The 22,195-nt window shown below is 43.1% G+C and overlaps 1 protein-coding gene across 3 annotated transcripts in view; it reads left to right on the top strand.

The window, feature by feature from the left end:
- MACROD2 (mono-ADP ribosylhydrolase 2) overlaps positions 1-19,192 on the top strand; it is an 890,631-nt gene extending 871,439 nt beyond the window's left edge. For 2 of the 3 annotated variants that reach the window (XM_065682311.1, XM_065682309.1), the window contains 3 exons: positions 11,006-11,089; positions 16,868-16,936; positions 18,927-19,192. In XM_065682311.1, coding sequence (XP_065538383.1) covers positions 11,006-11,089; positions 16,868-16,929 — 146 coding nt within the window. In that variant the 3' untranslated portion in view covers positions 16,930-16,936; positions 18,927-19,192. The remainder of the gene's footprint in view (positions 1-11,005; positions 11,090-16,867; positions 16,937-18,926) is intronic. The other variant, XM_065682310.1, reaches the window with a different exon arrangement.
- Positions 19,193-22,195: the final 3,003 nt, after the last annotated feature.

Genomic DNA, 22,195 nt, shown 5'->3' with positions numbered 1-22,195 from the left:
GCACATTCCAAACACTTTATGAAGCAAGACCCTTCTAAGCCAGCTGGATCTGCTGGGTGCTTGGAGCTTTTTGAAAATCAGGATCTAAACTCAATTTTAAAGAGCTTTTAATATTAGTCACCTGGTGTTGAAAATACTGACCTATGTCTGCTGGCATCTAGAACAATCTCTGTCTTAAAAGAGTGTTTGATGGAGAAAGGGGATACAATCTTCAGTTCTAAAGGGAAAAATACTGGTCTTTTTGAAAGCATGGTCTCTGATCAGAAACATATTGAGGCAAAATTGAAAGTTTCCTCCTCCTCCCCCTCTTTTTGTCTTAAAGACTTTTGTTCAGACTCTGTGTTATGTGGTTTGTACTTTTGGTCTCCACTTCCTATTTGGTGCCTCGAGGTATAACGAGACTTTGAGGAATCTTCCATAATTTGGAGCGGAGGCAAGTTGGTTGAGGCAAAGAATGTGCCTAAGCTTTTCAGATGAGTCGCTCCAATTTTTACCCAACATAACAGTAACATTCTAGTTGTAAGCCAGCCTTGGTCTAACTTGCTATTTGAATTCGTGTTCTTTTGATACAAATAAGTCTCTGATATATGTGAAACCTAGAGTAAATTTCTGACCCCTAGTTCTCCTGCTTAGAAAGTTGCCAGAGTGACCAGCTCAACAGCTGTTGAGCAAGTCCACAACATCTCCCCAGATCCTCCTAATAATTGGCAGCTGACATGGGTGCCTTACAATGAAGTGAAGGTCAGCCAGAATGCAGCATCCAGTGCTGTGGGATACTCAGAAATGCCACATACCACAGATAAAAGAGTGGCAATGAGCTTGTGTAAGTGGAAGTGTTATTAAGAATTAAAGCAGTACTTGCCCTCTTCACCTGGACTGGGCTGCACATGTGGTTAATCAGTGGACCTGGGTATAAGCGTTGGTACATGTCAGAGCTGATGAACCTGACTGAGGATTTCTCCAGAGCGGTTTACTGGGGCTCTAATGCACATTGCTGGTTTTTTTCTTGCCCATGACTAGTGAGTCCTTGTATAGGGTACCAAGCAAGAAAAGCTGTCTCTCTTAAGTGTCCTGCAGTCAAAAAGGAGTTCTTGGCAGTGTCTGCTACCTATTTTTTTAGGTATCTCACAAAAAACCAAAGTGGCCTTCCTCTTACAGTTACCATACTGTGCTCAGGGTCTTTTCCCAGGCTTTTTCCCACACTACAAACTGGAGCTATCTCCATAGGGAAAGGCTAAGTCAAGGGACAGCACAAGGAGCAAGGCTTAGTAAAATCAAGGAAAAGAGGGGGAGAGAAGGAAACAAATACACCACCAAAAAAAAAAGATAGACTAGCCCCCCTGAATGTTAGGTGCCTGGAGAAATTGATGCTCAGCTTAAAGCAGATAAGCCAGATTCCTGTTTTACAAAGCTGAGGTCAATTGGGAAATACTCTGGAGGTTTTTAGAGGGGAGAGGATTATGGTTGTTAGTATTCTTTGCATTCTGTTATCTAAATGTAAATTCCTGCCTCTGATGTAACATCCTGGTTAGACCCTAGAATTTATGAACCAAACAAAGGCTGAAATTTGACAAAGTTGAGAAGCAAAATCTGCAGCTCTGTCTTTGTGTAATTCTTACTGCAAGCTGATATAAATGGGAGACAAATCAAAGGCAACAATAGCACCACACTTTTTATCTCGCACCCTGTGATGCATATTAGCATTGTTTCCCATTGTGAGCCAGAAAGAACATTTACAATTTTAGAAAACACTGCATAATGGCTCTCTGCAAGGAAAAGAAGCGAGCGCGTGACTGCCAGTACTGACACTGGATTTCTCCTGGCCTGCAGAATTGCTTCTGTGGAAGCTCTGCTGTGGGCAGCATTTGTCTACCCCACACTGTGGATTCTGGATTTGGTCTTAAAATTTTCACCAAGAAACAGAACAAATAAACCTCACTGGTTTGGTGATCTAGATCCAGTCTTCAGCCTTGCCGGGAAATACTGGCCAAGCCGATCATCACGTGGTGATACGCTCCTATGGTGCAGATGATAACACTCAGGCTGGTGGGTTATTATTTAATAAAAGCAGCTCACAGAAGACATCCCTCCCATTGTGTTTTCAGTGTTGTGAAAATTCTCTTGGCTCCGTGAGAAGAGTGTCAGGAGGACAGGTGGATATTTCATGTGTTAAACACCAGCTACACTGTCACTGTCTGGCTCTGCACCTCCCTCGCTCCCCAAAATGTCAGTGCTATTGAAATGGGTAGAAAAGCATGGTTGCCACCATGGAGTTGAAATGCCCATGGCAGTAGCTACGTTGTTCTTTTAGGCTTGTCTCGGATTGGGAGTAGGTGGCATGCAATTCCCTCTGTGATTTAGAGATTTTAGTCTTGTCATGTCTTATTTGTATATGCTCTGTGTTCAAAGGAGGATGTTACTGCCTGCTGGCATAGGGCAGCTGAAGGTTAGAGCACCCGTTGCTCTCATGAAGTAAGAAACATCTTACTCCATGTCATCATGGTAAAATTGTGCTCTTACATTCATCCAGCTATCAGTAGAAATTAAAAATGGCATCCACACTTAGGAGGTAATTTAGCACTTGCAATATGTTTTCTTTCCCTCCCATTCCTTTGAGTCTGGCTGGTGTTGGCTTGCACACACTGCTGTAGAGGAGGATGCCAGGCTTTCGCTGGAGAAATGAGGGCAACAGTCAGCATTAATGACATCCTCTGACAGCAAAAGCTGCATGGATCTCCAGAAGCAAGATTTCAGTGATGGCTTCTCTCCACAGGGCGCATGGTGCTTCCCAAGCAGGATGGGGAGCATCGCCTTGGGTAACGCATCCAGCACCACCATCTATCACTCGGTTCTTCCCTTCTTTACAGAGGGAAAACAACTCCCAGCCATTGACTCATGAAAAATTGCTTACTGCCCTTAAACGTGAATATATACACACAAGTGTGTCTCTGTGTGTGTTACTTAAACATCTGTTCTATTTTGATGAGTCACCATCCAGGTCTGAAACAACAGCCCAGAGAACTGGAGCAGGTGAGCAGGAGCTCAGTAGCAAAATTAGTCCTTTATAACAGATTCTTGTTTATCACCATACAGTGAAAGCTGACTGTAAAATTCTGGCTTTGAAGGAGTCAGAGCAGAGCTCAGTTAAAAAAGTAAAAGGGTACGTTAATTGTTTCTGGGAAAAGGTCATTATTGAACATAGGTCTCGGTAGGGGAAAAAGGTATGGTAAGTATCATCTCTAAGGTCTTTGTTACTGAGTGCTGCCAATTACCTCTTCATTTTCAAGCAAGTGAGTTTCATATTATGTTCAGCTTGGTTTTAGGAAGTTAGCAGGCTTCTAAAAGTGAAAACAGGGTGCTTGGTCAGGAGGTGATGAGCCTTTGGAAAGGGAAGTACTCTTTCCAAAGAGCAACAGTGATCTGTATGCTCTGCTTCTGGTTATCCAAGTTTTCATTGAGGTTTTGGGGGGGGTTGTGAGTTTGGGGTTTTTTTAGTTAATTTTTATTTTTCATGCTGCCTGTTGTGTCTTTGTATCACGAAATGTCTGAAACTTACGGTGTGCCTGCAAGGTTACCTCTATTAGCTTAACTTTGTTGAACTTCCTGTGTCCCTCCTTGTTTTATTTTAAGCTGCAAAATTTAGGCTGGGGACTCTGGATAAATAATGGGGAAGAGCCTTTCTCTTGCACTGTGTATTGTTAATGCCTTTCAGGTAGACCCATATGCCCTCCTTACTTACCCTTCTGCTGCTGTTCGCTGCTACTTTGAAGCTCATTCTTCATACACTTGGCAATAGTGTCCTTGAAAAGGAATTGAACAGAACATTTTTCCAAGGCTACTCTTTGACTCAGCAGTAATCTCCTTCAGAAGCAGTGACCCCAGAAACAAATGGTTGCAGCCATAAGGGTGAGCAGCCCCTCCTGAGCATTATCAGAAACTCGGGCAAAGCCTCCTTTTGGCCTGTGTGGGTGGTGTGCTTTTTCACCCTATCATCCTCTCCACTGTATCTGGGGAGCGAAGACTTCATAAAGAGGAGGGTGCTTGTCTGAAAGGAACTTTTCTAACTTCCAGTTCTTGGGCAGTTTGCTATTTGTGTCCTCTCATCTTCCTACCCTCTCCCTCCCCATCCGTTCCTTGTAACTTCTGTTATAAATCTTGTTTCTGTTCAGTCCCACCTACTTCTCATAGTCCGGAATGAGGACTGGCGCAGTATCTCCTGTTTGGAGTGGCTCTTTTGGAGGGATACGGAAAGTTTCCCCTTTTCTGAAACAAATAGTGTGGCATTCTGACAAATCTTTGCTTTCACAGGCTATTGCTTTGCTGTGCTTGCCTCCAGATCATTTGAAATGCTCAGAAAATACAATGAATGCAAGATTGAAATGGAGCAGGGGCACAGGATGTGCTGATGGGAAATCCAGCACGAGCTGTTAAGTTGTTCATGTTGAGGGGGAAGCAATGCCTATTAAACCATTGAACTCCTGGATCAGGTCTTCAAAATTAGGGACCAAGTCCTCACCCCAGTTTAGTGGGGAAAAGAGGAATGAAAGTTGCTCTGTGAGGACAGCTGCAGAGAGGCTGAGGTACAGGAACATTTTAAGTGTGCAGAGAAAATAAAGAGAGAAGAGTGGAGGTGCAGGTAGCATTCTGACAGCGGCGGTCAATCACCAGGCTTGCTCCCATGGCCATGGCATTAGAAAACCATTTCTGAATGCCCAACATCATTCTCCCTGGTGAAAGCTGAGCCTTAGACCTAGAGATGTCCTGTGGCTTACACCAAAGGGTCCTCAGTGCTGTAATTCCTCACACCTATAGAGATTTTCAGGATCGGGGTGCTACTGATCAGGAGCTGAACCAAAGCACGAGTTTCGTAAATGGTTGAAGGTGGCAGGAAAAAAGAATGGGAACAAAAGGTAAATGAACATGCCATTTCTATTCATTCAGAAATCCGTCTAGTCTCGTAATACCACCGACCATGCTATCTGCCTTATTCTTAGGAAGGGAAGTGGAGCCAAGGTCTTTGGAAGCCACACAGGGCAGGTGATCTACAAGTTTGAATACAACCAGGCAACATTTTAGCTGTGTTAATAGCCAGCGACTGAGGAATGTGATGAAGGCTTCTGGGTGCTCCATTTCAGATATTCTGTGCTGCAAGCTGCTTCTCTGATGAGAGGTTTCACAGAAAGAGCATCAGGAAAACAGCAACGTGGCCTCTTACACAGGCTTTTTGAGAATTAAAGAAAAATCAAAAAGGGCTTTCCTTAAAACGATATGCCCTTGTGTTCATCAAGAGCCTGCTGAGTGCTGGTTTATCCTGTTGTTACAGAGAGACAAAAGCCACAAAGAGCTCCTGATGGGCATTAGCAATTTTAGAGATGCCCAATTTGTATGGATCTGATGGACCATATTGCTGAGAGACAATCCTCACTGCCCTCCAGTTCCCACCTTTAGGGAAAAGGAGGCATAATGAGATTTACTAACAGTATGTTTAATAAAGGGCTGGAAGGGGATAGGGATAAGCGGATCTCAGACACTTTTAAATCGCATTAAAAAAATTGCGGTTCAGCTTGAGCTGGAAAAAACAATGGCTGGAAGCAGTGCGATGCCTTTAGGTACAGTTGCATGCACAAACACAGAGAGTGGAGATGATGCACGCTACACTGGAGGGACGGGAGCTTCATTGCGCTGGGTTACTGTGGGAGACAAAGCCAAAAGAGATGGTAAACATTCCATTTAACGGTGAAGGGGCTGCAACGTGAATCCTGACAGTGCATGTGTGTCATTAGGGAATGATGCTCAGGGCCTTCAAAACCTCAGCAAAGCCAGTGTCCCAGCCAGCAAACCCTCCTCCAAAATCTGCATCCTTGAGTATTCTTTTCATCTCTATGGTGCCTAATTGGTGTGGGGGGGGGGGGGTGTCAATCGATGTACAATATTCCTGATTTAATGGATGGAGATTGTTGTTGTTAAGGAAGTCTTGCTGAATAGTGAGAGGCACCTTTGTGGCAGTGTCATTCCTGTGCTGTGCATTGCAGAAGGGATAGCAAAGTGGAAAAACTGCTCACTGACTTGAACATAACAAAGTGCAGACAGGCAGCGATTGCTGTTTGTATTAGAGCCCTGAGAGCAGTAGGTTGGGTGGTTTTGCATGTAGAGCCATACAAGAACACAGTAACTTTTATGTGGTAGAATCTGGTCTGCTTAAAAGGGTCAGTCATCCCAGGTGGGGGTGTCAAACAGGAGTCAAACCGAGCCCTTGTATCACAGACAGCTTCAGTTTCCAAGTGAAGCATCATTTGTAATGCTACTAAAATACAGTGGCAAACAAAGTACATGAAGGCTTGACAGTCAGATTAACAAAGAGCTACAGTGAAAGGAGTATGGGGGAAAAAAAAGCTCTGGCTATTTGCAGAGCAAGAAAAATGGAACTGGTTTTGGCAGATAAGACAATGCAGCTGTGTGTCAGAACTGCTTTGTCTGGTTTGTTGCTGCAGATGAAAAATGGTGCCTTCAAGTTTTAACCAGAGAAATTTAGATTTTAACGAGCCTCCATCTCTCAGAGTCTCCCAATTAGGGGAGCATATTTACAGCTAAACTCAAAATAATTAATTTCGTTCAGTGGGTATGAATCAGGGAAATCTGGATCGTTCCGAATAGCTGCAATGTGGTTTTCATATTGCATAATGACAGAGGTGATTTTCTTCCAAGTCTATAACATGAGTAGAAGCAACTGCTCTAGCAATAATTTACAACTGATAAATTTCCCCTGGTTGCAAATTGTCCATGGGCAGGATAGTATTTTATTGGAATTCCTGTGGCAACACCCAGAATTGCTGGGCAGACATGTTACAGGAATAACGATCTTGCCGGTTTGCCTATAAAAATAGTAGTTGTCTGGACTGTTGTATTATTGATGAACCTTTTCTTCCTCAAATATCCAGAAAGATCTGAGGGCCAGGATTTCCCACTTAGTTGAAAGCCTTCTAAAATTGGGGAATTTTTAAGATTTAAGTCGTCTCGGTGTTGCCTGATTGCACTGGCAGAACTCAAGAATGCATGAGATCTGTTGTTCTGTTCATCTTAAAGCTAGTCTATGACCTTTCAACAAGCTGGGAACTGATATCAGCAATCCACATTCCTGATTTCAGAGGTCATTTGACAATCCCTTACCCACACCTCGTGTAAGGACTTTGCCAAGGCTGGTCTCAGAGGCCAGTCTCTGCCAAGGGAGCCTGATCTCCCAGGCTCCCTCAATAGTCAGCAAAGAGAAATACACTCCCTCCCCTTCCCTGCCTCTCAGCTCCTGCTGAGTGGGGCAGCTCAGAGCAGGAGCCCGCTTCAGGCACCTTCCAGGAATGATTCATCAGTTCTAGGGAGACTACATTGGGATTTTGCTTTGAATTACCAGGGAGAGGAGCCTGCCTCCCTCTCCTGATTACAAAGGTGCTTTTCAGTGCGCAGCAAAGCCTTGCTGATGATCAGGTAAAAAATGAGTTTTATAGATTGCTGTGTGTTACAGCTTCTAAGCCTGCATAGTTGCCTGCTTTTATCATTTGAAATAGATGTAAACCTTGTGCAAAGGGAGAAGGAGGAGGAGGGTTACGCTTTTTACTTATTGAGATTTTTCAGGGGTGTAGAGAATAGATGTCTGACCTCTGTACTCGGGCACTTTTTAAATTGATTCTAATATACCAACAGCCACCACATCTTCATGTTAATCTTGTGATCCATACATGAATCCGGAGCTACATTTCTCCAGAGAAAGAGCAGCATATTAGCTGTAACCACGTGGCACTGTTGACAGATTGTGACTATAAAGGAGGAAAAAAGATGAAATAAAGATGAAATAACAGTACAAAGATTTCTGTCTTCCTGCTATATACCTGTCTTATGCACTTCAAAGGGCTGGGAGCCATCCTTGCCCTCACTGGAAGCCTGTTGTCACTTAGTGCAGGGCTGGTTGTGTAACCAGCCCGCAAAGGGTTCAGGTAACAAGCTCTGTCAGGAGCGCAATTGGAAATGGTAATTGAAATTGAAAGTGGTATCTCCCAGACTCCCTCCTCTTCCGTAACTCTCAGCTCCTGCTTGGAGACCTGAAATACTTTGCTTGTTTGTGCTCTAACCTGAAGCAATCAAAACAAGGGAGTGAGAGGAGGCCTCTAGAATAAATTGGTTGTCAACGTGGTCCTGGTATTGATCGAGTTCTGCTGTTTATGTGAAATGGGCTCATTTGTGTGTGGCACTTGAGTTTACTGCACTGTGGGGAAGAAGCTTTTTGGATAATACCCTTTCCACATGCATGGCAGTATAGTGAGTGCTCCTGTCCCCCTCCCACAATAACAGCAAGGGAAGAAATGAAGATTTATATTGACCAAGTTTGAAAGTCTTCCCCAAAATTGGATGATATAATGTGCAGGCCTCCTCCCAAGGTTTGCAGTGGTGCTTGGCTTTGTTAAGGTTTAAAATATCTTCTGCCTTGTTTGTCCCTGAACATTGTTTCTCACTGTCACTTTCTTGCTGACAGCATCCAACAATCAACATACACTATAAAAAAACACCCTGATACAGCCATAATTCCCTCCTAGAAGGACGAGGAATCATCTATTCACACTTGGAAGAAGGTGGAAAAGCAGAACAGGCATTAGTGCTCTCTGACAACGTTTATGGCCCTAAACCTCTTGGAAAGTAATTTTGCACATTTGCTGCTGCTGTTACTCTTTCCAGCTTCTATCTAGGGCTGCTCACCTTGACAGGGAACCTTTAGCTTTTGGTACTGAGGGCCCTCAACACCTTCTGCTTTCATCTCTGCAAGGGCAGCCCTAATTAGCCCATGTGCACACGTGTACCCATGCACACGTATGCACAGAATGTCTTCTCTTTAACGAGTCTCTGTCTCCACCTAGCACGGTGCCAGTAATCCTTCACACCTGTCAGCTGCATGAGAGAGCTCTGAAATTGGAAGTGAGAAGCCTTTGGCAGCATGGTGAAGCCAGGCGTGCTGGCTAGTTAATGGGAGATCTTGGGATAGGGCCTGGGAACTTCACTCAGGAATCTTCAGGAGCTGACAACAAGAGAGTAACCAGGTATTGTTAGCTGTTAGAGAGACTGGGAGCAAAGACATAATCTGCTTTATTTGGTTAATAGTGGTTAAGAGGAGGCGAAGTCATATTCAGAGGTATCAGCTGCCAGTTGGAGTGCCTTTGTATTGCAGGGATCCCAAATCACTGCATCAGACATCTGAGCGTCTTGCTGAGCTGCGTCCACTCCAGACTGCACTTGTGGTGGGACTCTTGATTTTCCAAACTTTTACTTTTCACTGAGCTGCTTCCCCCAGCAAAGCAGCACAACTTCATTGTATCTTCCTTGATTAGACAATGCTTTCATACGCGCCCAATTTTGTATTGCTAGGAGTCAGGCAGAGGTTTTGAACATACCTTCTTGTACTTGACAAGTTCCTGTCATGTACACACACTTCTGTGATGGAGTGACCTGGGTTTATCCTTTGCCCGAACCAAAAAGAGCTATGGATAAGCGCTGGGAAAACTTGGGCTTGTTGGTGCATATGAAACCTCAAGAGAAAACCATGCTTGCTCTCCTGAATTCCCAGGAGCAGCATCAGGGATTTGACGCACCCACAAAGGAGCTATCTCAGGCATTCACTGACAGACAGGGTTCACAGTCACAGATGTTTACAGGCATTTTGATTGTTTGTTTGGGGAGATGATTTTAAACCTGTGAGGAAGAGGTGGAGCTGGTGATAAGGTAATGCGCTGAGGGATTTCTGCAGGAGAAATAAGATCTATCAAAATGATGGGTGACATCTCCATCACTGTAAAGTCATCCATCGCACTTGCCCCTACACTTGCCAAGGTGGCTAACTGAGTTTTCTTGGTTGGTTTCTTTGTGTGTCGTGTCCTTATTGTAGCATTTGAATTCTTGGTAGGTGCACTGAAAGTTGCCTGTGAGAATAACATCGCCAACAAAGCAAGCACAGGGGAAACTAGAATCTCCATGACAGTGTATTGGCTTGCAGATGCAATTAGAAGGGAGACTGCTTGAAAACCTCGATGGTAGATATATGTTTATGGACAAAATAAGTTCGCTTAACAAACAACTCCAGACTTCCACAGGAAGGGGAAGGTGTTTGTGGGACAGTGACCATTTCATCTCTATTGCTGAAGAGCTAAATTGTTTCAGCTTAAGAGTAAACCATTTTTGCAATGTCTCAGTCCTTACTACACTTTGCTGCCTCATAATAACCACCCAAATGTCTAGACTGCTTAGCAACCAGTAGCCTGACGCCCTGTAGTTCAAACGCAGGATAGGTGCAACAGGCTTTATAGCGGCCACAAAAGTAGGGTAGTAGTGTGATGGAAATTAACTAAAAATTGCCTTCTCAGCACTCTAAATGGCAGAATATTAGGAGAAATGTGCACAAAACAGCAAAACCACAGGGTTTTTTTTTCCCTTTCAGATATTGTTAGGAGATTGAATCTAAGCTTCCGGACAAGCCTGTGGCAGAAGAGATAAAAATGTTGAGTTACTGAGATAAAATGTATTTTCCTAAATTCAGATTCTAGTTTGTGTCTGACTACCTGGAATATTTGAACTCTTGCTGTATCTATTTTTTATTCTGCTAGCTAGAGAAAGTGTGATTAGGTCCCCATCATATATTGCGTTTTATGAGCATAAGGGATTCTTCAAAAATGATGAGAAAAGAATGGCAGGGAGGCAGAAGCACACACCATGATGTGGTTTTAACAATCCCGGTTGGCAAAGAGTGTAGATTGCTACAAATATTGCAGCAATTATTTTCAAACCATATTTCTCCCCCTATATCCTTTTCTCTACCCTTTTCTCTAATGGCTGCTGCTATAGAGCAGCGGAGTCTATAAAGGTAAGAGCATCTCAGAAGAAAAAGAAAGGAACAGGCATATGCAGTCTGAGAATTATACATTAATCGGTACTGTAAGTATTGATTTTTCTCCTTTGTTTTTTTTTCTTACAGGGATGCAAGAGAAAGAGGAAACATCTGCAGAGCCTATGAAAGTTGACCTCGCATGTGAAGCAGCAGACGCTTCAAATAAGGATGGTATGCTGTTCTAAAATCGTAATTGTCCTGAAGCAGATACATAGTGTGCCTTTCTGGGGTTTGTTTGTACACTTCTCCCCTAGAACAAGAGTTACATTTATAATCTCTTCAGCTGAGTCTTCTTGAAGTTTACACAATCTCTACTGTCTTGGAAGTCTGTTGGAAGTACCTTTCAGTGCTGTAGCCCTGATTTTCTAGTTGACTGTTTTGATGTGTTCCATTGGTATCTTCAATCTGCCTGCCTTTTAACTAAGAAATCCTTTAGGCCCATTGTAGTTCTGGTCTGGATATCAAATTGGCCAAGATGTGTGTGGTTTCACGCAAGAATCATAACATACTGCTGAAGGTTTCTGTGCTAGTGCCTGGCTCCGTTGTGGGGCAGCTATTGGGTGTATAACCCCTCTGACCTTGTATGTTGGCCTCCTTCTAGCTCAGAGCTGATTTCCCTTCCTCCTCCTCCTTCAGAGTCCATGCATAGCTGAGTCTGGTAGCAGATGGAAGTTCTCTCCATAGGACATTTACTATTGATAAAGCTGTCACAATTTGGTTGATCCAGCAGCAGTTCCAGTCAGGTTTATGGGCATTAGCAACGCAGATCTCCTGATGTGGAAATGAAATTGTTTTGACATTGACCTTGGTGAGGAGGTGACCCTGCTGTCTGGCAAAGCCCTGGCAGAGGCTGAGTAACAGGATGTTGCTTGAGCTCTGCAGTGCATAACATATTCATAAACAAAAATAATTGTCCTTCTGGGGTCTTCCAGTATGTAAAGAAATAACAGATGGGATCCAAATTCTGGGGCTGAACTTTTGGTGAAACAGACCCTTTATTGCTCCTCTAGGTCAGGTCTTAGAGCTTAACAGAGCTACATATGGGGTTTTCTTGGGTTTTACACAAAGCATCCTCTTTACTGCTCCAAATGGCAGTGGGTTTGGAATTGGGGTTCCAGTCCTTCTTTTATTACTGTAGACTTCATAGCGAAGGGTGATTTTTAGCTCCTCCTTTACCCTCTTCAGCACTGACATAATAGAAATTCAAGGCATACTTTTTTCTGCATTTCAAAGACAAAACAGTTACATTCTTTTGGCTATTGCTTACACAAGGAACCTAATGCTGATTCCTTTCTCTGATGTCAGATCATGCTGCAGGGTTTGAATCAGTGGCTGATTTCGATACTGGACCTGTAGGGAAGTTTTTGCCAGCACAAGGAAAGAAAGCATGTATAATTGATTTCCTTTGCAAAAACATACTAGAGATAATGCTGTTACTAGCAAGCGTGCAGAATGAAACCAGACCAGGCTTCTCTCCTCATCCTCTGAACAAACACACCAAAAAGTCATAGTCCCATTAAAATACTTCAATTTCGAAGCCTTGGAAAGATCTGGGCTGCTTAGTGAAAACAAGTCCAAAATTACTAAAAGAATGTCTAAAGGGATTTCCCACTGGAAAGAAAAGGGATCGTATATCCATTGTAACATGTGCCATAGCACAGCACAGCTGGATCAGCCGACAGCTTCTGAAATGATGATCTTGATAGGTTATTTTGTTTCCGGACTTGCTTATCCTATAAGGTCTTCTCTACATGTCACGCATCTTTTAACTTCCTTTTCTGTGAACTTTCCAAGTTATATGAAAGGACAGGAAAAGGGTGTTTGCTATGGGTGCAGAAAAGTGCTCTGCTGTTCAGGGAAGTCTTCATTTCACTACAGCTTAAATTGCTTTTGGGCTTATATTACAGGGTGATTTTTCTTGTGGACATATATTATCTATTAAAAGAAAATCAGAACAGAGGTAGGATCAAACTCCCCATGCTCTGTTTTATCTGAAGGGTTAATTTTTGCTGAAAAAAAGCCCTAACATTTTTGAATATACTGGGTACTAGCTGAGATTTTTTTTTTTTTTTTTTAAAGGAAGCAAGAGAAAGGTTCTCTTTGACAGTAATTTTTATGTAAATTGCCTATTTTTTCTCTGGTCCCCTTCTTTCTGCCCCAGGAGAACTCATCGCTTCACAGCTGAAAGCACAAGCATATATCACCAGGTATCTCTTGGCAGCCTGGCTCTTGTGTTTTAATTTCATGTACCATGTCACAGCGAAAAGCACTTTGGAAATGCAGAGGGTTTAGGCAGCTTGGGTGGATCTCAATACTGGTTCATCTAGTGGGCAGGGCTGTAGTAGTGATACATTTCAGAAATTACTGTTATTTGAAAGCTGTGTGTGATTGCCCATTGGGAAAGCTGTCAGAGGGTTGGGCCCATAAGCATGAATAAGCAAGTATACAAAGATACAAGTTGCTACTGGCAATCTCCATTGGCCACCGGAGTGAAAACCCCTAGGTGTTAAACTTCTTGTACCCAGGACAGATTAGCTGATTAGTATTTTCTAATGAAGACAAATCCCACCTTTGGTGATTGGCTTTCTAGATGTTTTTTTTCCCTGCCAGCTGTCTTTTTTATTCTTCCCTTTTTTTTTTATTCCTGCCACCAAAGCTTTAAAGATTACTAAGGCAGATGTTACTTTCCAGCTGGTATTAGGCGGATCAAACTCTTCACTCGTTTCATAATGGGGTTACTCTTTCTCCTTTATTATTTCAAGCTTGTGGAAAGCTGCATCCTGACTTACTGACACAATAGGAGGAAAGAAAAAGATGAAGGCAGTGTCAAACCTGAAATTTCCTATTTCTTTTTCTCATAAGCTTGTGCAAGCTGATGAATGCGCCATCAGCAACCTGACCTTCGTGTGATTCACCAAAGCTATATAAAAGCAAGTTCTCAACAGCTAACACCCTTATGCTCGTTATGGCGTTGATGTAAAATCCAAGAAACAAGTAACTACCAAGTAAACAGGCACACGTGTTTCATCACCGCACAGCAGGTTGAATTCAAGATAGATGGTTTTCTTTCTAGGCAGTCTGGAGTTACAGCTGAATGTGCTATAGCCAAGCTACGTGGATGCAAGGGGGAAACATTGTTTAGCAAGTGGATGAGTAAATAAGTTATGTTTGCAAGTAAGAGTCTGACAAAGCTCCTATTTCAATCAAGACAGTAATATTTTGGTGTCATCTGCTAGCCAGGTCTACAGCATAATATCCTGGGGCGAGGAAATGCGCTCGCTCTCTTGTAGATGACTAAACTTGGTTTTGCAGTCTCCTCTTTGCCTGTCTTCTCTACTTAGATGACACGCTGTGACTCCTGGCTAGCTGACCTTTAAGCACGTAGCTTTCTTGCAGGGGAGAGGCAGGATGACTTGCTGCCGACGCACATCCACCGCCTCAGCAGCAGCCGCAGCACGTTGATGGATGAGAACTATTTGCTGTGTTATTTCTTTTCCTCTGAGGGGAACCTGCTTGCTTTTGGGGGAAAGTCCTTCACTGGGCATAATTTAAGAACTGCTAAGCATCTTATACTTTGAGAGAGGAGGTACAGATAGGTCCTCCCCAGCAGGTCAAAATTAAAGGGAAAAGAGAGTGCAGAAGATTGTCTGATTCCTTTGCATGGGAATGTCCATTTCTGTCATAAAAAGCCCCATGTGAAGCTGCAGAAGGGGCAGCAGGTAAAACTGAATTTAGGAGATACACAGCCTCCTTGAACTTCAGGCGCTTCACTGAGCTGCTGGCTGTTGTAGCATATTATGGTAGGTGCAAAAATACCACTAATGTAAGGCAGCAGTTTAACACCTCTAAAAGCATTGTTTAGTGGGGAGAAGGCCACTCTTGACTCTCAATGTGATCAGATGTAGTGTGCTCAGGGCTAACAGCATCGTTCTGACACTAACTCGTGCTGGGAGGCTACAAGGGCTGTGAGTCACATCCCTGCCGTACACGGTGGCAGCTCTTCCATCTGCTCTTGCGGTAGGTGCTTCGCTGCTGTGTTATTTTACAGCTAAATATAGAGGATTGTGGAGGTGGCCTCACAGTGACATCTGTTGTTGGGGGTTCACCCAGTGGTCTGTAGGAGCTTATCTTTCAGTTAGACCTTCCTGTCCCTACCAGCATTAAGGCAAAGAGCTGAGCATAGTCACAAACACATAGGATAAAGCTAATAGTGAAACCTGCTGGTGCTATAGCAATCGTGAACCACCTCCCTGATGCAGTGTGCACACTTTTAGTGATGGTGATGCCTGGCTGCCATTTCCACTGTGAAATAGTGGGACTCAGTGATTATTCGTGCACCCCTGGGGCTCCCATGTGCTTTCACGTTACCCACGAAGCATCTCCCTCTATGTGACATGCTATCAGCATGGTGGGGTCGACTGCTCGTAGCCATAAATAAGGCATAAATAAGGAAGGAGAAGGAGGTGTACTCATCTGGGATGCTGACAGAGCCTAACCACAGGTTTCAAACCAAGCTTCATTTTGCAGGAGCGCTCTGTAAAACATGGGTGAAGTTTTATGGTATTTTCAGAAAACCCAACCAGTGAAGCTGGCCAGCATAAAGAGGCTGGGAGAGGCTGCTCTTGTCAGTGTGCAGCAGCCTTCACTTAATGATTTTTTATTAAGCATCCTGTCTTTGCTATGCAAATGTGGGTAAAGAACACAACATTGCTAAACACGATGTGCATCAGAGCACCATAATCAGGAGCAGATACATTTCTTATTATTCATTGCATACATCCAGGAAGCCATTACGGTGTCTGTTCTGCATATGGATAATGAATAATGTACGAATAATCAATCAAAACCCTAACAGGTGTATTGACATGATATTGACTCAGAAGGAGATCATACTGCCTGCCTGGAAGTAGCATAGTTATTGACTTTTTGGCTTTTCTTCCCTCCATCTTCCCTTAGTTTTCCATATCTCCCATTGAGGTATGAGGTTTTTCCCTGTCTCCCACATCAAATGACTTGTAATCTGCAGTTGATGCCACAACATAAAGCAAGGTTAAAGAAAGGAAAAAAAAAGTCTTAATATAAATGTCTTCATACAAATTCATTGCAGAACAAATACTAAATATTAATATTAAAAATCCATGTGCTGAAGTAACCCTTTTATATTTAGCCTAGATGGGACCAATTACACCTGCCATAGTTTAGATTATATTTTTAGCAAAGGTCACGCTGAAATGGGTTTAAGCTCTCTATTTAAATTATCTATTTTTAGTAATTTTAAATAAAATTTAAAAAGAAAAAGAAGATTGGTTTTGTAAATGGATAGTACACGAATGAAACTGGTATATGCAGGAGAATAGTGATGTTGCCCCTGAATCCTCTCCTAGGCTCCAGCAATTTGCAGTTCAAGGATGCCCCAGCAATTTGCAGTTCAAGGATGCCTGGAGGCAGAGGCAGCATCTCTGTGACTGGAGATTGATCCATGTTCAGCCTGCAGCTCAGCCCCGGGTCCTGCTGGGGATTTTGGCTGAAGCCTGCGGATGTTCCAATCAGAGGGTTGAGACAACTTAGCCCAGAGGTCTGAATGACCCTCTGGAGGTACCTGTATCTTTGCCTGTGGCCTACAGAGGCAGAGGAGGGTCTTTGAGCTCTTGATTTGGACACTTCGGTTGGGTGCCAAATTCAACTGGGTGATGCAGACTCGAGGGAAAATCTAGATCCAGAGGCTGGCATTTCTAGCAATGCTGGAGCCTATACCCTGGCAGCACTGCTCATCAGGCTTTCCATGGAACCGCATGTTAGGAGGACTGGCCCAAGAGACCTTTTGTGGATTTCTGGCATAGAATTTTTAATGCAATAAATGTCCCCTTTGGGTTTGAAGCAGTTATTACTCAATGTGATAAACTTAAGTATCATGAATACAATTTGATGACTGTCTCATTTTGTTTTCAGCTGAAATGAATAGTCAAGTTGAAAGTATAAATGATCCTAAGGAAACAGAGAGGGAAGCTTAAGTAACAGGTAAGACCTTTATGGCCATTACACACACTCACACCATTTTCCATTCAGTTTCTGTTTGAAAACATGCTTTAAAAATGACTGTAATTTTTTAGATAGAATTTACCAAAAGAAAAAGAGGAAGACAGAATTCAAAGGAAAAGAAAAAAATTGTGTAATACAGCCCATATTGCACAAAAAAAAATGAAAGCACCCAGTAGACTTGATTTGTCAAGCAAATATTATAGTAGCAGTCTGCAACTGTAATAGATTTAGACAGTACACAGTCTTAGATCATGAGAAGGCAAGACAGCACCAAGAAAAGGAACAGAAGAGTAACCGAATGAACAAATTTTGGCATTGCTTAGGAAAATGACGGGCAATTTATAGTGGTTGGAACCAAGCTCAGTTCTGTACGATCCGTATTCTGGGAATAACAGTTCACGTCACAAGGGGTTTATTGCCTTTGGCTCTCCAATGCCTTAACGTCACATGTAGCAATAGCACTGAAAAACAAGGCAAAGTCGGCGAGCTGCCTTCTGGAGCTCTGCTGCCTTTTGGAGCTTTTTATGGCTTTATGTGCTAAATGGTAGCTCTATGGCAGGAGCACGCATGTTGGTTATTGCAGCAGAGTTTGTCATAAACAGCCGCACCCCTAGATAAAAACAGATAATTTGGTAGGGAGACAGAAGTCTGAGGCTCATCCCCAATTACAACAAGAAACAGTTGTCATTTCTCTTCCGAAAGTAGTTTTTAAGCATTAATGCACAGCGCTTCCTTTGGTGTAGTGTTGTCGTGAGATGCCAGTATCACATACAGCAAAATGTGTTATTTATTCTTATAATGGAATTTCATGTAGCTCAAGACCAAATCTACCAGCTTTACAGTGGCAGCAGCTGTATCACAGAGATTTAAAATACAAGGTCTTATTACTGAGCCTAGCCCTTTGTCCTTGTCAGCACATAGGGGATGCGCTGCTGTACTGCTGGCATGAGAAATAGGCCTGATAGGGTCCCTGGTAAAAAGTACTGAAGCAAAACTAGAACAAGCCCTTACCATTAAAATACAGCTTCCACAAATCTTCCTTTTCCCCTAGCTTCTGGTTGGATGTTCTGTTCAATCAAAAAAGGAAGAGGAATTAATGGAATCTCTGTTAAAAATACATGGAAAGGTTAATACCCTTCTGCAATTTAAAAGAATTATCTGATGATTTTTACTCCTTTCACTTGGCCTTTAGGTCTGTTTCATGCTGCATTTTCCCATGGAAATGAATATCTGTGAATGCTTTGAGCTGGAGTAATTTTTACCTTACGAAGGCAGAGTTCACAGAGTAATATCACAATTAGCAATCAATTAATAATTCTCTTCAATTCCACTTGAAGACCTGGCTCTGCTAGCATCTTTGTAAAGGAAAGAAGCTCGAGCTGAGACACACCATCTCTGCTTCAGCATTTTAATGGCATGTGTAGGATTAGAAGCAAGCATCAAATCCTTTGCAGCTCTCTATTGAAGTCCTCCTGACACTGATGGCCTCTGTTTTAATTGCGAGGAACAGGTCCCCAGGGAGGATTGATCAGCCTGTTAAATTTCAAAGGGTCTCATTAGGGTCTTTCAGAGCCAAGGAGGTCCCTTTGCTGAGTCTGTTTAGTATTTTAATGTGTTGGGTTTAACATATGTGATCTAACACCAAAGCACCCACCAGAGCTGGGCGTCTCTGATATCAGGCTAGATAGCATGGTGCTATGGAAAAGCAAGAAATCCTTATGATCACAATTTGCTATAGAGATAATGGTGACTGTTACATATAAACAGTGTGACACATATACGTGCTTTTTAGGTCCCTTCCAACCCTTGGGATTCTGTGATTCTGTGATTCTGTGCTGCGTGTGACAGAAAAAGAAACCATAGGTACATACTAGAAAGACGAGGCATGGGTTCATGTGCAGATAATTTGAAATTGTGCCTTTTGTTTCCTTTTTGTTTCCTATGTTTTCTCTCCCTCACTGTGCCAAAGGAAGGATGCAGGAGAAGAGAGACCCGAGGAAACCAGACGGGCAGGCGCTGACATCCTCCGGCATCATTCTTGGCAGAAAAGAGCACGCAGAGATGCTCCACGGGTTGGGAGGGAGGGAGCTTTGGGGGAATGACTCTTTGCTTTAATTTCTCTTTGTTCTTCATTGCATTTCGTTCTGTAAGCCTGTTAGAAAGAAACATGAGTTCCGAGTTCTAACAATGTTTTGCAATTATCCCTGCAATTACAACAGTTTCTTCTGAACTGTGGTCCCTGTCTTATATTGGGTCTCTTTTCTTCCTGCATCGTATCACGAGTAGCCTGTTTCCAGGCCCACCCCTTTTCTAGCATCTTTATCTTGTTTCCCAGTTGCAGTACTGTCTGCAGGCAACCTCTAGGAGCCAGCTTTCTCCTTCTCCTGCTTCCCTTTTTTTTTTAACTCTTCCCTAGGATATAAATGGAAATCTTTAAGAACATGAGCTGCCACAAAGGATTATAATCCACACACACTGATAAACAACCGCCCTCCTTGTGCTAGAGATTTGAAACACTAGATGCTCCAGAATCTCAAGAGATATTGATACAGACAGCCCTGCACGTTGCCCACCTCCAGGCTTGTCGATGGGCAGCTCCTGCCGGCACCAGACAGCAGGTCGCCATGTCCAAACCCTCGCTGCTGGAGGAGGCACTGGCCGGATTCCCTCGAGTCTGTGCTAGAAGCAGAGTTTGCACATTAGCTCAATCATCCCGATGCCTCAGGATCACCTGAGGCTCTGTCCTTTCCCTTTCCCCCTGGCATGAGAAAGCTAAACTATGACCAGCCTGCACTGTGCCGTCTCCTTCTGTGGGTCCTACGCATGAATAACTCACTGGGCCTCGAGCAAATCATTCCTGCTCTTTCCCATAAAATCAGTGCTGGAAGTGTGAGCTGTAGGTATGGGTAGGCAACAGATACTTCCTCAATCCTGCAAGTGACAGAGGATAACAGGCACTCTGCATTCAAGGCATCTTTAAATACAGCTCCCGGCTTTAACAACTTCACACCGTATCTTGTGTGAGCCCTCATTATATCTTCTACTGCATATGCATGATCTCTTCCTTTTTTTAATTTTTACAAAAAAGCAATTAGCAGCTATTTTGTCTCACCATATGTCAATTGTTCTGCCAGCAAGTGCTGCGCTGAGACTTTTAGAAAAGGAACAAAAGGGTTTCACATACATTTCCCAACCGTGCTGTAACCAAAACCGATAGACAGTACACTCTGTGGAAGAGCACACAACCCATGCCCAGGTTGTTTTAAAATACGGCTGATAATTTGATCATTACGTAAGGAATTTAATTGATTATGTTCTTTTTTTCCCCCAAATATGCACGAATCCCAAAATAGTTGTTTACTACCTGCCCAGAACAAAGGGGGAGGGAAGTAAAAACCAAGGTAATGTGTAGCTCTGTCCTCCTGTGATGTGGATTTATCTCAGCTAGATTTGGTGATAAATCATCTTCTGGTGTAACAGCAAGTCAAATGTGGCCATAATGCACCTAGCACTGGCTACAGCAGTTGATGGCTCCCATCAGCAGCAGGTTAGTTAGAAAGGGTGTCATGACAAAAAAGGATTAGAAAGGGAAGCAAGAAAAGCCCCAGATTTCAGTTGGAGAGTATAGCCCCTAAAAAGGCAGCTCTCTGCTTCATTATGTGTAGTTCCACCACATGTGCTTGTGATGGGATCAGAAGAGTATTTCTATGTGCTAGCTCCTGTGGCATTTTAACCCAGGTGGCACTTGTGCTACAGAAGATCTTGAGGAGCTTCATCATCATGTATTTGTCCTGGAGATGAGTGAATATATAACTCTGAATTGGATTGACTGTGGAAGGAGTAAATGAGCTGATGTAAAATCCTATAAATTGGGTTTATAATACTGCTATGTTTACCTAAATTTGCTAAATACCACTCCTCTGGCCCCTGTCCTCCTCAGTGGGAGACCTTACAGGTAGTACATCTACATGGGTGCATCCTGTATGTTCCTGTATATTTTCCACAGTGGTTAACTTCGATTAAAACAGCCTGTCCTAATGTGTGTGGCAGGAGTGGATAAATGCCTCAGGAGGAAGGGGAGTAAATGCACTGGGCATCTGTCCTCTCAATTCCTGTTTTGTTCTATGGAAAGACCAGGACTGCAGGGCTCTCTCTATGTAGGTAAGTGAGGGAATTAAGCCTGCAGGGCGGGGAATGAACTTGGCAAGCTCATCTTTGAGCTGTGTGATATGTTGAGGAGATCCACGGTGGGTAGATCATCAGGTGCATCACATCAGGCACTTACCCCTGACAGTAATTTCATTACACTTTTCATTTCATCTTGGTCCTCAAGCAGCAAGTGAGTCTTTGAAACCATGAACCAAGGATGGAGCAGCAAAGCATGAAGCCCAGGTAGGAAGTGTAAAGCAAGCAAACATAGGAGTTGATAAAGTCTTTACGGGACAATTTGCAGCTGTGTCTCTAGGTATGTTTCTTTAGGTGTGTTTTGCTTTGAGGTATGGGGGGTTTTCACTACTCATAAAGTGAGTGTAGTTTGGCAGCATGAGTTCTTCAGCTGATTTAGTAGTTGGGGCTGGAGCTGTGCCCCTCAGTGCAGTCTCCACCATTCTTGCTGGAGCTGCAGAGATGCAGGGAGATGATTTTGTGGAAGAGCAAGATTCACATCAAATCACCCCACAGAGACTTACACCAAGGATTTTGTTTTAAACCCAAAATGTGTTTGCAGTAGGTGGCGTAACGGAGCTAGCAGCCCCTTGGTGCTGGTGCTTGCATACAGAGTATCAGGCTCTGCTTGATGGTTGTTTCTCCAATGTTTGGAAGCATTCATCCCTACCATTAGACACAATATTCCTCAGGCTGTGACTGCTGCAATGACGAATGGGTTTCCTTCCACACAGACATCCAAAGGGGATGTTTGAGAGAGTCTGTAATAACAGGTCACACGTTTGCTGCAACTAATTGTCAATCTTTCTCTAAAGCACTGAGAAAGCCTCTCTGTGAATTAACACTGTTCTGCTTTAGGCACTTGAATAAAAATATAATTAAAACAACAACAACAACAACAACAAAGACTTTTCTCTATATTCAGTGCATGCTGGCTTTGCTTTTGGAATTACAAACTTAACAGAGTATGCAGATCTATTTTCTTGGGGAATAAGGGTTTTTTTCATACGGTTCATCCAGGATTTGCCTTACCCTGACATTTGTGATAAAAAGGAACATTTTAAGAAAGTAATA

Source organism: Lathamus discolor, chromosome 5 (genome assembly GCF_037157495.1).
Source record: "Lathamus discolor isolate bLatDis1 chromosome 5, bLatDis1.hap1, whole genome shotgun sequence".
NCBI classification, from domain to species: Eukaryota; Metazoa; Chordata; class Aves; order Psittaciformes; family Psittacidae; genus Lathamus; species Lathamus discolor.
The sequence above is the reverse complement of the archived record's forward strand: the minus strand, read 5'-3'. Positions and strand labels throughout refer to the sequence as shown.